This window comes from Hemibagrus wyckioides, linkage group LG10 (genome assembly GCF_019097595.1).
Source record: "Hemibagrus wyckioides isolate EC202008001 linkage group LG10, SWU_Hwy_1.0, whole genome shotgun sequence".
NCBI lineage: Eukaryota > Metazoa > Chordata > Actinopteri > Siluriformes > Bagridae > Hemibagrus > Hemibagrus wyckioides.
The window spans coordinates 18080001-18095780 of NC_080719.1; the positions used below are offsets into that span (position 1 = coordinate 18080001).

Below are 15780 nucleotides of genomic sequence, written 5' to 3' on the forward strand. Positions count from 1 at the left end.
TGTTTTGCAAAACCTGGCAGCCGAGCCTCAGTATAGGGAACCAGTTGATACTCACAGCTTTGATATTGGTATTTTGTTAAGAATGAGGGAAATGGGTTTGAGATATCATTAGTGTGTATTCCTGATCTTAATATTGACTCCGGGGAATCTCGATACACTAAAGTTGCCTGAGATTCATATCCTCCTTTACAGTAGATTACAGGAGGGATCGAGCCAAACGTGAGATTTTGTTTGAGAACAGCCGAACTGTTCTCACAGCCGCTCTGGATGCCAGTGGATTGTTTCTGAAGATTAGTCCATCAGATGGTGCATTTCTTGTAAGCCGAATGGAAGATGCCTAGCTTTTCAACAGACCGTGCCATTTTTCTGTTAAAATAAAGGAAAGATAAATGATTCTGTTAAAGGAATCAACTTTTTTTTTTTGGGAAGTAGCGTGAGGCTGTCATGTCTCCGAACAGTGATGCATAAGCCAGCAGACTGGGTAACATGACTAATAATTGATCACACGATTGTGCAATTTAGCTTTCCGTGACCAGTGTGCACAGGGAGGTTATGTTGTGATCCAGTCAACTCTGGAATAATTGGCACCCTTCAAGAAAATGACCAAAAATATGCAGCAAAAGTAACCAGGCTCTGGAGCAAATTTCCTGGTATGTCTTACAGTCAGTGCTAACGCTAAAGCCTCTGGAATCATACAGGAAAAGCCAAACCAAAGGCATCATGTCCTACCACCATATTTTCTGTTGATATTAGATGCTTTTTATTGTATATAATTCTCTTTTTATAGATTGTGTCCAGAGCCAAAAAGGAGAATTTTCTTTTATAAAGGGATTCACCAGCCAGCAGCTCGGTATTAAATCTGAGCCTTGGAGTGTATCTCAGATTGTGTGTGTGTGTGTGTCTCTTTCCTATCATGAAAACGTGCGCCTAAAGGTTTTCCATTGGTTATTGACTTGATGAGTACAGTAGTAAAATTCTACTTGAAATTCAGATAAGTGATTTGGAAGCCAGGCTTATGTAACTTGATCATGCACGTCTCTGTTTCTATTTCCCAATGAAAGAGTGCTTGAAGACTGAGATAACTTTACGAAGGCTACGTATAACTTCAGGTTATACGAGCTTTGTAAATATAAATGCACCAAAGGCATCTGTTCAGGGACGTGACCACTCCGTGACCCTGCCATCTCTCTCGGCTCAGCTGGCACAGGTTCACTGTGAAGTGTGAGGACACACCGACGCTGTTTGCCTGAGCACTTATGCTGAGTGGTTCGAGCTTCTCTCTGAGAAGCTTTAGATCGATAGAAACGTTATTCCATCCCATCGGAGAAGACATCCTGTAATACATTTCTGACTTTTATGAACGAGTTACTTCTATAAATAGATTGCGGCGTGCAACATTATTATTATTTTTTTTGCGAAGTGGAAATGATTAATCTTACAGCAGCTAAATGAACGAAACTAAAACAGATTCATCATGACACTTCATACACACACACATATGTGCGACAAGCAGAAAGTGAGAATGAACACGCACTTAATTGATGCACTACTCATTCATGAGCTTGCGAATACGGGGAAAATACAGAGACGTTTGAGTGCAAACTTTAGCAGATGACGTACAAGCAGTGTTGTGGGGCTGAATCTCAGATGTCTTCCTACACCACACAAGCTCAGGGAGCTCAGCTGTATTGTTCTATTTTATCTAGGGCACAAAGAAAGTGAATAGGACCCCATTTGGGATTTGTTCTAACTACAAGAGTTGGATCATGGGAAGAAATAGTATCAGGCTATGATAGGTAATTATCTCTATGGGCAAATCAATAAAAATAAATATGAGGCAGTTTAAAGTTGTGATGTCTTCTAAATCCTGAAGGAGGAAAAGAGTGAGAGTGGCTCACACTGCTTTGGCAGACATTACACTAGCCTACTGTTGAAGATTTTTGTGCTGGCAGAGAATCTCTTCAAGCCAGCGAAGAGCAGTGAATGGATGCTGGAGGAATTTTACATTAATGTTACTTCATAAGAGCAGCGGCTGTTTTCCTGTAAGGCAGGTTAAAAATGTCTTTTATAGATATAAAGAAATTCTTAAAATCCTGTCTGTGATTTTTTTTTTTTCTCTAGTGTTTGTGTATAAAATCAAAATCATTGTGTGATTCGTTTTAGATCATTATTTTGCCCGTTAATGGGTATAAGGGTGCCAATAATTCTGGAGCTGACGGCTAAATTGCTTAGCTTAGTCTTGTTATATAGCCTGCTGAATCTACAGCAGGTCAGACTTTGTTTTCCAACTCATTCCTGAAGCAAAACGTGACTTGTGATACAGTGTCACAAGAATGCCTCGCTGTGACACCCAGTGCAGTTAGAATCAGAACCGAACCTTCAGCCATTAGTGGTTCAATCCAGGTGAAATCCCTGGAGGCCTCCTGACTTACTGACCAGCTCAGCTTCATGCTTTCTGGAAATAGTGTCACTCTTTCCAGTAAATAGTGTGTAGAATTTCAGCGTGGTATTTGCATATATAAGATAGAGATATCAAATTGGGGTTGGGTTCTAATATTACTGTAAAAACTGGTGCTTCAAAAAAAGTTACCTCTGAGTTATTCATGGTAGATGCATGAAATTTTCAGGGGGTTGTTAGTGAGCATGATGTATATCAAGTTGTATATTTGTCAAATGATGATCTGCTGAATGAATAAATAAATAGTAATAATTATTTCATGCCTTGGAGCAAATTGTCCCTCTGTATCTCCATAATAAATCACATTAGATGTTTACATTTTTATGAGCAGTAAATGAGAAGAGTTATAGTTTGTGTTTAGAACTAGGTACACCGATCAGGCATAACATTATGAGCAGTGACAGGTGAAGTGAATAACACTGATGATCTCCTCATCATGGCCCCTGTTAGTGGGTGGGATATATCAGACAGCAAGTCAACATTTTGTCCTCAAAGTTGATGTGTTAGTAGCAGGAATAATGGGCAAGCGTAAGGATTTGAGCGAGTTTGCCAAGGACCAAATTGTGATGGCTAGACGACTGGATCAGAGCATCTCCAAAACTGCAGCTCTTGTGGGGTGTTCCCGGTCTGCAGTGGTCAGTACCTATCAAAAGTATCCTTTAGGTCCTGTAAGTATGGGACTTACAGGATCTTCTGCTGACATCTTGGTGCCAGATACCACAGCACACCTTCAGGGATCTAGTGGAATCCATGCCTCGACAGGTCAGGACTGTTTTGGCAGCAAAATGGGGACCAACATGATATTAGGCAGGAGGTGATAATGTTATGCCTGATTGGTGTATATATGTGATAGAACTCAAACTTTCCCTTTTATGGAGTGTTAAAAATATTTCACACCTAGATTTTACATCCATATGACAAAGTCTACCATAAATATTTTAAATTAAATAGAAATTATCCCACTTGAAAGAGCAAAAGACACTAAATATTAACTATCTTGAACCTGTTTTAGAAGTTAAAGACATCATACACTAGACAACAATTCCTGGAAATTTCATGCATCTAGTATAAATAGACATAAGCAATTACTATTATGGGGTTTTATACCTTTTTATGTAGCACTTGTTTTTATAGTAAATTCAGGGCCCTTAGTATCCCTTTTTTAATCCTCTAGATCTCAGAAACTAATACAGATAAAAGTTTTTCTAACTATACAGTGGGAATGGTGTCATTATCAAGCAAATGTGTGATAATCTATGACATGGTGGCTTTTATCCACTACACTTCTGCCTTTACATGTCATATCTTTTGATTTTAAAAATGTGCAGTATATTTCACTGCAAAATATTCGTAAAGATGACTTCATTTGAGTGTTGTGGTGTACTACAGGGAGCAGCCTCTCTTTAGCACAAAGGCACACGTCTTCCAGATCGATCCGGCCACTAAGCGAAACTGGATTCCTGCCAGCAAGCATGCCGTCACTGTGTCATTCTTCTATGACGCCAGCAGGACTGTGTATCGCATTATCAGCGTCGGAGGCACGAAGGTATGAGCGCTAGATCCAGAGAAGTTGTATGGTCTTTATTTTGAGTTAAGGGGTTTTGACTTGTTGCCATTATTTGCTTTGACTCAGGCGATTATAAACAGCACGGTAACACCAAACATGACCTTCACCAAGACTTCGCAGAAATTTGGGCAGTGGGCAGACAGCAGGGCAAACACCGTGTATGGATTAGGCTTTCCTACAGAGCAGCATCTTCAACAGGTAACAGGTTTCACAATAACCTGAAAATTTAGTGGTTTAAAAGTTCTTCCTGGAATGAGATGATGAGAAACCAAATAGGATTAACTGTTAAGTAAGCAGAAAGCATAATAAACCATAACCATATATATTACAACATATTACAATATATTATTATTACGTCATAATTATAATCCTAATAAACCCTGTTTTAAAAATGTGACTCCAAATTGCAATTGGATTGCAGCTTGCAATTACAGCGGTGTAGTCAATCTTGTCTGAAAAAAGGTTTTAAGGTTGAATACTTTATGTATTTCATTAATGCATTATGCTTTGTCTGACTGCTGTAACATGCTGGTTTCCTAACAAGATCAAATATCCCTCCCAGAAGCATCCATCCATCCATCCATCCACCCATCCATCTATGCATTCATCATCCATCCAGCTGCCCGTCCACTTAGTCCATCTCATTTCAATTCATCCATCCATCCACCGATCTTTATAAAAGTACATTTGATTTCATCTCTCAATTTCTCATCCATCTATCCACCCATCCATCTATGCATTCATCATCCATCCAGCTGCCCATCCACTTAGTCCATCTCAGTCCAATTCATCCATCCATCCACCGATCTTAATAAAAGTACATCTAATTTCATCTCTTATTTTCTCATCCAACCACCCATCCGCCCATCCATTTATCCATCCATTTTGCCTATCTATTTATCCACCCATCTAATCCATACCCAGTCCATCTCAGTCCAATTCATCCATCCATCCACCGATCTTAATAAAAGTACATCTAATTTCATCTCTTATTTTCTCATCCATCCATCCAACCACCCATCCGCCCATCTGCCCATCCATTTATCCATCCATTTTGCCTATCTATTTATCCACCCATCTAATCCATACCCAGTCCATCTCAGTCTAATTCATTCATCCATGCACCTATCTTAATAAAAGTACATCTGATTTCATCTCTCAATTTCTCATCCATCCATCCGTCCATCCATCCATCTTAATAAAGGTACATCTTCTCTCATCTCCCATCCATCCATCCATCCTAATCTCATTCAAATTCTATATCGAGTCCATCCATCCTTGTTTCATTTTTTTCCCCCAATGTTTCATCCTCATCTATTCATCTATCCCAATGTCATAAAATCCCAGTCCTAGCCCTATGCTTATAAAGTAGTAGGAAGTGAATTCCTTCTTTCCATACTGTGCCTAAATGAATAGTGAAGATTTTTTTTTTATTAAAAGAAGATATATATTTTAGAGACTTTTAAGTCAGTATTTTTAATTTTGAAGATGTTTATATTCTGATCCTCTATATCTTTTAATTAAGCATTTATTCTTTTATTTATTACTGTAAATTCCACCCATTCATCCATCCATTCCAATGCACTGCCATCCAATACAATACACAATAGGTTTTGTTATTTTTCCAGTTCTCAGAACAGTTCAAAGAAGTCAAGGAAGCTGCACGTCTCGTGAGGGAGAAGTCGCAAGAGAAGTTTGAGCTGATCGGTCCTGGTTTAAACATCGCTCCTCTTCAGGTATTTAGCCTGCTTTACATTAAAACACTTTATCATACATTCATACTTATAAAGTAGGGACTCCTCCTTTCCACACTCTGCTTAATTAATAGTGAAGTTTATTTAAAGCTGTGACTTGAATATCGCTGCACAAAATTCATCCTCCCTTCCAGACATGGCCGTATCCAGTTCTTTTTATAGCTTCAAACGCTGTTTATATAATGTACTTTTGCTATCTCTAGCTAAGTAACTCTATATGCTTCTCTTAAGCCATATGGAAGGTCAGTATGAGTTGTTCACTGATGAAGAGTTATCCATCTTTAATCTGACCTGAGTATTATAAATGATTCAAGTAAACAGAGTGTGCATCTGTGGTTGGGTATAAATGCGCTTCTCTTCAATTAATAAAAGGCATTTTAAAGTGCTGTATAAAACCAATGATAGATGAAAGCAAAGAGCATAAATAAATAAATAAGGAGCCCCAGTGTAACGTGTACAGTTTTATGGCTTCACTCGCTGTTAAGGCACTGCCTTCTAAGGCAGTATTTTCTTTTTGAAGATGTAGCATCTTAGTCATTTATAACATTATATTTATTTATTTACTGATCTACTATGTCTGTAATTAAGCACTTAATATTTTATTTATTACTGAGCTGTAATATATATATTATGAATACGAGAGCGTGATGTCTCTCTTAATGTGACTACAGGACAGCAGCGAGCCCTTCAGAGTTCCCTTCAGTTTAAATATCCTTTCTTGTGAGAGCTCGAGTCTTGTGAAAGCTTTAAAACCCAGTTACTGCTTATCTGATGTCTTCTTATAATGTGGGAACTTTGACCTAGTTTGCCTGACCTCTCGATGCTGGATGCGATGGACAGTGCCCAATTTTAAAGGAGATATTTCTCCTACCCATATGTCCTAGTTAATACATTCCTGATCATCATATTGTGTTTGAAAAAGTCTTAATTTACTAAGCTTGGGTATAATTAATCAGTCTCTCTTTCCAGTCTATTGACGTTAACCAGTAAGGAGCTGCCATTGATGAATGGTCCATCACTAACGATCGTGTCTTTCTGTTCGAACTTATTTTAAAACATGTCCTAAGAGCAGCCTTCTAAATCTCGCTCCTTTCACTGTCGGCTAAGGAGTTGAGTCCTGCAAGCAAGAACGAGCTCTTCTGGATGGAGCTGAGGTTGAGATGGATTAATAACGGAATATTTTTTCCTAAATAAAAAGAGCAGAGATCCAGCACATCATGTGGCCTGTGGTTTTGAAAGAGAACGCAAACCCAGAATCTTTCAAAGCCAACGACTGAATAAATAGACCTGAAATTAGTCATGTAAACGTGTTAAAATAAGAAGTGAACTGATTACATATTTTGTTTTAAAGGAAAGTGTGTGTTTATTCATCAAACTGAAATCTATTCAGTGTCCTAATGGAAAATTGGGAATGTGATGCACCACTATGGTACAAAATATAACCTTTTTTTAAATTGTGTTATTTCAAGCCATAAATTGATTATTAATAGTTAAAGATTAAAAGCTAACCTTTGTGACTATTCTGCCATGTGAGTGGCATATCTAAACCCGGGAAAAATATGGCAAAATAAATGTACTCTGTATGCGCGTGTGTGTGTGTTCAAAGTGAACTCAGTACTCAGTACTTGTTTATTAAATAGTTAACATTGGAGAAAAATTAATAAATAAATAAATCTCTTCGGTACTTGCAGTGATGCAGCTAAAAGACATCTTGACTTGAAGGTCAGAAGACTGGCTTCAGAGACCTCAGATTACTTGACTATCTATAAATGTTTTTATCCGTTTATTGCCAAAAATAGGGGGGGAAAATCCTATTTATTCTTTTAAAATAAATCGGGATTATTTTTATCTGCTGTCTTGGGGAAAAAAAAAAACTCTGTATGCATTTTATTTCTTTAATGTGTCTACCAGTAAAAGCGTAACCTTATCTTCTACATAGCAGACTACTTTGCAGCAGTTAGTAATAATACTAACTAAGTATAAGAGAAACTCTGGTGTGTTATTCTGAAGAGTTTAATTAGGAATCTTATCAAGTCAGAATCCTTTCCACCTCTTAGCTTTCTGCTCTTCAGGCTCTTTCTGAAGACCGCCGCTCTCCGACTGCACTCCTGTGTGTAAATGGCTCTGGGGAGGACAAGCTGTTTCGAAGCAAGAGCGCAGACCTTGAGCCGGCCTCGAAGAAGGAGTGTGTTAAAAAGATTCGCTCAGAAGGGTAAGACACCAACTCTGGATTTTTATCCAATAGAAATATTTCACATACACATTGGGCTTTTTATAGTAAACCTGTCTGAACTCATAACATTATATCTCCAGGAAAGTTTCAGTAGTTGACACACAGCATCTTTTAAGAGTAGAAAGAGAAAAAAAAAAGAAGAAAAGCATAGACTTGTCACAAAAATAAACAGTTCCACCAAATCGTCCATGCTCTCTGAGTGAGAGGGTTTGTATACACTGTCTTCCTGTCAATCTCAGCATCACTAACCAGTTATGATTGTCCTGTATGTGGAAGAGGGCAGATCTATCCTCTGCTTTTCTCTGTAATGCAGTAAATAAGCCATGGTTTAAAACGATGTAGTTAGAAAGCAGCCTTAACCCTCACCCTCCCTTTTTATCTAGCTGTTTTATGATCAGGGAGAGCTGGTGGGGAAATTGGCAAAAAGAAAATGGAAAATAACCTTGTTTACAGCAGAACTACAGGATGTCTACTACAGGATGTGTTCACATCTGCAAATTTTTAGATCATACCTGTATAATATTCTTTTTTAAAAAAAAAAAAAAAATTATTTACTTCCTCTCAGTTAAACATTACACTTCCATCACATGCACATCAGACATTTTACATCTGAGTACACTCGCATATAAGCACACGTACATCTACACTATATTGTCAAACGTTTTGGGACGTCTGGCTTTACATGCACATGAATGTAATATGGAGTTGGCCCGCCCTTTGCAGCTATAACAGCTTCAACTCTTCTGGGAAGGCTTTCCACAAGGTTTAGGAGTGTGTTTATGGGGATTTTTCTGTAGAAGGACATTGGTGAGGTCAGGCACTGATGTTGGACGAGAAGGCCTGACTCACAGTCTCCGCTGTAATTCATTCCAAAGGTGTTCTTTTGGGTTGAGTTGCAGGTCAGTCAAGTTCCTCCACACCAAACTCATTCATCAATGTCTTTATGGACCTTGCTTTGTGCACTGGTGTACAGTCATGTTGGAACAGGAAGGGGTCATCCCAAACTGCTCCCACAAATTTGGGAGCATGAAATTGTCCAAAATGCCTTGGTATGCTGACGGATTAAGAGATCCTTTCACTGGAACTAAGGGGCCGAGCCCAACCCCTGAAAAACAACACCTGAATTCAATTTGGAGAGGTGTCCCAAAACCTTTGGCATTATAGTGTACATTCACATATATATATATATATATATATATATATATGTGTATGTATGTGTGTACATGCCTATATGTGCCCATATATACATGCATGGATTACATGTTACGTACATATTAAGAGAGGGAAGTGATATACAGCACATATAGGGAGTGATCTTTATAAGTCCGGTTTATAAGATGTTGCATATTTGGTCCATTTTTCCCAGTGCAAAGCAAATTGTTTCATTTTATGATTTACAAACGCTGTTATTTGCTCCATTTTATACATTTCCATTGTGATTTCCATCCATGCATTTAGGGTAGGGCTCTCCTGTGACAACCATTTTTTGGTAAAACTCTTTTTAACAGCCACCAACAATATATTCATTAGATTTTTATCTCTTTTTAATCATTCCTGGGGTATGTATCCAAAAAAATAAGATCTTACTGTCATAGGATATCTTGTAGGGCAGTATGTATTCTTCTCCAATAATCCTTAATAACATAGCAGTCCCAGAAAATGTGGTAATGGTTTGCATTTTGGTTTCCACATTTTTTTTCCAACATTAAGAAAAAAATTACTACCATGGTGTAATAAAATATCTTGTCGTGCTTTTCCAACCAAACTCCCTCCATTTCTGCGCCTTGGAGCATTTCCACTGATACCTCCATATTATTGTCCATTCTTCCTTTATGACTATCCCTCCTTCCTTCTCCCATTTCGTTATAATATAAGAAGTCGAGTGTGTTTTAAGGTTAGTATATGCATGAAATAATTCTGAAAATCTGATTTATATGCTTTTCTAATCAATTCTATTAAGCCTGTCCTTCTTCGTTTTTCATCTTCATCTTCATATTAACAAAATGTCGCATCTGTAAGTATCTATATAAGTCTGATGAATGTTTCTCTTTAAGGGCTTCAGAGCTGGCTATTATATTATCTTCTATTATATTACATAAAACTGTTATCCCCTTATCTTTCCATTCCTTTAATCGAGTATTTAGTCCATAGCTGTGTTGTATTCAGTACAGCTTTACCTGAATATGTGATGACATTCCTCTGACTATGTGTTCATCTCTGGATTTTTATAGATCCATATGTGAGACGAGCATGGAGGCCGAGCTGTTCACTCTGAGGGAGAGCAACGCTAAGCTCGTCACAGCGCTGCGTGAAGCCAACAGCAGCATTGAACAGTGGAAGAATCAGCTCTCGGAGTATCAGCAGGAGACACACAGACTCCGAGACCAGGCCAGTTGTTTTCTTCTGTTTCATTTTGTTTGCAGCAGACTCTTTGGCCAAACAGCACATTAGACTTTTTGCTCACGCTATTTAATGGTCTAAAACAGTCTAAAGACCGTCTAAAGCTCTTTTGATGATCCTGACTGTATAAAACAATAAAAAATGATGCCTTATCAGGGAGACCCAGAGGCATGACTATGGCTATACTGGTAACATAACCACCTTTTGATCTGAAAACGTAGCCAGAAGTCTAAATTAGATTTAGACATACATAGCACTTTATTTACAAATAAAGATGAGTGCTCACTCGGATTATATTTCAAACCATCAGCACGTTTTGTTTATAATGCAATAATAATAAAATGCAAAATAATAGAATCTGCTGGATCAAGTGTTATTTTATCAGCTTCTCAATTATGAGAGTGAAAGTTAATCCTAACCCAATTTGCAGTGATTTTTGTAGAAAATCACGACTAGGACAATTCATCCAGCAATATATTGGCAATATCCTATTAAATGTTTATTTTAATGCTTGCAATCTTCTCATTCATGCACTTGCAGTAGCTTTTGGTGTTTGACATGAAACAGCAGTTCACATTTTTCCTCCCTGAATCTTTTTCAGGCTTAAAACCAAATATTTTTGTTTGAAGGCGGTGATTTAGACACTGTTGACAAACCCCAGTTCTACATAATATCTGGCAACCTCGGATGGGTGAACTTAATTTGCGTAATCTAAAAAGTGCATCCAGAAATTCAACTTAAGTAAATGAAGTAATCTCTGAATGCATGTAAATTTCCCCACGTACATTTTTTTTTTTTACCTCATTCACCTACTATGAATATGGTGCATAAAGGAAAACACAAGTAGGTGGTGCTATGTAGTTCAGGTCTCATGGGAATCGTTGCTGGAGAACAATGCATCATCCTAACTGTAATGTTGAAGAGAAGAAAAATGACTGTGGGGAACTCGCTGCTGTTGGTTTGTTGTAGTATAAGCAGAAACATGATCTGCTGAGTGCTAAAAAAAAAAAAAAAAAAGGACCTTGCCTTGATTCAAGGAATTTTCAGCGATTTGTTGCCTCTGAATTGAGCACATCGTTAACTTGTGTTTTTGATGAACTGTATATAGGTCATGGCATGATCGCTATGTGTCTCTATTATGGTAATAATATTTTGGGGATGAGTTGTGAGGACGTTATTCACACTCGTCTGGTTCTGGATTTCAGGTGGCCGAGCTGGAAGAACAAAGCGGACATTCTGCTTCAAGCGAGAACAAGACCGAGGATCTCTTCCAGTCTGTAGAGGACATGGAAGCCCTCTTAAAGGCTAAAGATGAAGTACGAGCATTCTTCATAGTAGTTTATTTGTAGCACTTGTAAGCAGGAATATATGAGCATCTTCACTGTTTATAAGACCGCTCTGCACATTTCAGTCACCTGAAGGCTGCAAAGCATCTTTGCTGCATTACAGCCGTGCTGCTCTGTCGACAATTTATTTAAAATATTCTTCTTCTTTGAGTTTAAATGCTATTTATAAAGGAATCCTACAAGGAATAGTTTTTGCAAACAATGAAAAACAGGTTACATTCCTTCATGGTGGTCCAGCAGCAGGATCCCGCGCTCTCATTGCCATGGCCTGGGTTCGATTCCCGGGCAGAGCGCTAACCCAACTCTCAGTGCCGGTCCTAAGCCTGGATTAAATGGGAGGGTTGCATCAGGAAGGGCATCCGGTATAAAACCTATAAAAACATACGGACCAAATGATCCGCTGTGGCGACCCTAAACAGGGAGCAGCCGAAAGAACAATAATTGAGACTAATTGCGTGGGGATATGATTGAGTGTAATGATTAGCTTAGTTTATGCCAATAATTTGGCATTTTAGGTGCTATTGGACCAATAGCTCACCCTTGTGGAGAATTTTCAGCTTGCTGAATGTAAGTGAAAACAAATTAGTATGTATAATTTGTGTGTATGAGGTGTGATGTATTTCAAATGATCAAAATTCCCATGTGCCTATGGCATATGGAATTATTACTTTATTATTTATTTACTGCTTCTTCTGTTTAGTGTACTGATTCTGTCAGCTCTCTGGGACACACACACACAAGTTTTTGCAAAGCGGTCTGTTTCTGTCAGAAAACCTTTGGATGAAAATATGTTTGCAGGAAATTAACAAGCTCCAAGGCAGGAAATCAGATTTCCAGGATTTGGTGAAGGAGAGGGAGGAGATTAATAATAGAATGCAGGTAAGCTTGAGCTTACTTTGTTAATAATTCTTCTTGGTGCAGCAGAGAAGTCGATTTGATGTAACTTGAAGCGTTTTTTCTCTTTGTCATTAGGAGCTGGAGCAGAAGAACTTGGAGCTGGAACAGCAAGTACAGAAAGCAGAGCAGAATTTAGCATCTTCGATGGAGGCACGGCAGCTGGCAGAGAGCCAAGTGCGGAAAGTCATCGAAGTGCTGGACGTCAAGATTTTTGATCTGAACAACTTGAGGCAGAGTCTGGCCAACTTTTTAGATAAATAGCACCAATCACGAGCGACTGAATCGTACAGGCATGTAGAGAAGAAGCACGCCAATTAATTCCTCTTAAACATGAGTCTGCTATAGTGGGATACATTACCTTTTATAAATCTGAGAAGAAAATTGGCAACGTTGCACTTCACTCAGTCACTAAAACTAAAGTTTAGTGGCAGACCCACGATTATTAGTATAAGACTTGGATTTTATCCTTCAACATTTCTGTTATTCTTGTAAAAATGCATGCTACTTGTTACTGAATGTTTCTCTAATGTTTTCTCTGCCTTCACTTCATTCACATCCTGATAGATCAACCCGGGTGGCTTATATTTTTTCCATAAATCATCACCTGACAATATGAACTGAAAAGCGTAGGAACTGATGTGATTCTCTGATCTGATAACATTTCTTGAGTGCTTCGTCTACGGTACGTGTGCACGTAGGCTGTTCGTTCCCATTTACAAGCAGAATGTAATTAATGGTAGAGTTGGGAGTTGCAATTAAGGTCTTGTATAACTGGGATTAAACTAAAAGTATAAATAGATATATAGTAGTATGTACGTTTCTGATATGTTTTGTGTATTATACACTATTGAAGGTTGCAAAGGATGTAGTGACAGAAACACTATCATTTGTAGCACAGATTAATGTAACTCTTAGTAGGTACGCTGCCAAATGTTCACTCCTGACCTTCGACAGAGCTTTCAGCAAGATGATGATGAACAGCAAGCCATTAGTTTACAGTATCATCACTACTTCTTTACCACTACCGTCGTTAAAAAGGCTGCTTGTCTTTGAATTTTTAAGGGATTTGTAAATCTGTGTATTGTTGATATAATCTACTCTATTGCATATACACTATATGGCCAAATGTATATAGAAACCTGACCATCACATTCATATGTGGTTCGTCCCCAAGCTTTTGTTCACATGTTTGAATTACACAATTGTATAGAATGTCTTTGTTCATTGTAGCATTATAAATTCACTTCGCTGGAACCTAAGAGGCACAAACCACGCTCCATGAAGACATGATGTGTTAATGTGGGACTGGAAGAACTCGTGTCCTGACTCAACCCGACCAAACACGTTCAGGATGAACTGGAATACTGACTGAACCCCAGACGTGACCTCACCGGTAGATAAAGGAGTACAAATCCACACGACCACCTCCAAAATCTAGTGGAAAGCCTTACAGAAGAGTTGCTATAACCGTGAATGATGTAATAAATCTGGACTGATGTTCAACATGCACTTATATGTAGTCAGGTGTCCACATACTTTTGGCCTTATAGTGTATGCTTGACTGTGGGATATTGAGACGGCTAATGTAGGACTGAAAAAAGATGATGAGACTCCAAGTGGAGAGCTCCTGTGAACTGGATTGATTCGCTGCTTATTTATAGTACTTTCGTACTGTATATTCCATCTGATTCCTTCCTTTAATTTTTTTTTTTTTTGTAGGAATACATTTAGAATATGTCTTTGCACAATAACTCCTCAAGGACTTTATACTAACTTCCTGCTTCAGCTGTGAACTCTTTACTATTCATTTTTAAGTGTCATATTGCAAATTTAGCTTAAAATCTGCTTTTTCTTATAACGCCAGTTAAGCAGAGCCGTTAAAAAATGTGCCGATGTTCAGCTACTCACAAGCTCTGGATCCTCACCAAGCATGATGATCTTTTTCAGTGTTACTATCTCTCTTTGAGCATCTCTCTGTTCTCCATTCACAATAACTTTTTGATTAAATGCTATTTTTCTAATGCTTGAATATGAGAAATGTTGTCCTTTTTTCAATTGGGTCACAATGAAAGGTACTGTCTTATCTTCTGTGAATCTATACATTGTATCGGACAATGCTTTCTCAATACCCTGAGCTCAATTATAACCAATTACCTTGTTTTGTTTGGTCTGTGTGAACTTAAAAAAAAATATTGAAACGCTCTTGGAGGATAGAAATATTGCGTTTAGCTATATCTGCTTTTTATAGTCTGCCTGCATTTCCTTACCATCTGAAAAGTAGGCGGTTTCCTTACCATCTGAAAAGTAAGTGGTTTAGCAGAAAATTGTTTGGTCTGTTTTTAGCAGATTGCGAGTTTACATCCTGATGATTCCACACCATGCATCACTAGGAGTCTGGAGAGTAAAATTGGCCATGCTGTCTGGTAGGGAGGGATGATGTACTTTCTCTTCACTGTCAAGCAACGGTAATGGGCATCTTGTATGTGGAAGAGAAGAGATGTTCTGTTCAATGCACTGCACTGTTCAATGGTAGCTCATGTGTTGGACTATTGATCAGAAGGTTATGAGTTCAAATCCCAGGTCCACTAAGCTGCCACTGCTGGAACCCTGAGCAAGGCCCTTAACTGTTGTATAAAAGAAGAGAGATAAATGTAAGTCAGTCTGCCAAATACCGTGTCTGTCTGGATAATGTGTAACAGAGAAACCGTTGTTAGTGCTCAACCTCCCCGGTTGGTGCTAGTTGTATGAATACGTGGGAATAAATATTGATCAATTTGGCAAGAAAATGGGGAAAACCTCTCACATGCTGAAGAAGACATTAGCAGTGTTCTATAGTGAAGATGTAGCAGAGTGTATCAGGTGTAGCTATGATGAGATGAAAATATTCTATACTCTTTTGTTACAGGTAAAAGGATTCTTGTCAAAAGTCTGGAAAATCCCAAGCTTTAATCAAAGGTCAAATAGCTAACAAAAGAAGAAAGAAACTTGAGTGTGGTTACACAGACCGTAGATCATTTGGAATTAGGAGACTGATGAAGTTTTTTTTAAATATGTCTATAGCACACAATTCAATTCATTTAGGTTTGAGTTCCACCTTAAGTTTTGACCCTAGTCTGAAAGGATGA

The 15780-nt window shown here is 38.2% G+C and overlaps 1 protein-coding gene across 3 annotated transcripts in view; it reads left to right on the forward strand.

The window, feature by feature from the left end:
- homer3b (homer scaffold protein 3b) overlaps positions 1–15409 on the forward strand; it is a 17953-nt gene extending 2544 nt beyond the window's left edge. The window contains exons 3-10 of one of the 3 annotated variants that reach the window (XM_058401160.1): positions 3848–4004; positions 4092–4223; positions 5654–5761; positions 7837–7991; positions 10244–10400; positions 11618–11728; positions 12557–12637; positions 12731–15409. In XM_058401160.1, coding sequence (XP_058257143.1) covers positions 4122–4223; positions 5654–5761; positions 7837–7991; positions 10244–10400; positions 11618–11728; positions 12557–12637; positions 12731–12916 — 900 coding nt within the window. In that variant the 5' untranslated portion in view covers positions 3848–4004; positions 4092–4121 and the 3' untranslated portion in view covers positions 12917–15409. The remainder of the gene's footprint in view (positions 1–3847; positions 4005–4091; positions 4224–5653; positions 5762–7836; positions 7992–10243; positions 10401–11617; positions 11729–12556; positions 12638–12730) is intronic. The other 2 variants (XM_058401158.1, XM_058401159.1) reach the window with 2 other exon arrangements.
- Positions 15410–15780: the final 371 nt, after the last annotated feature.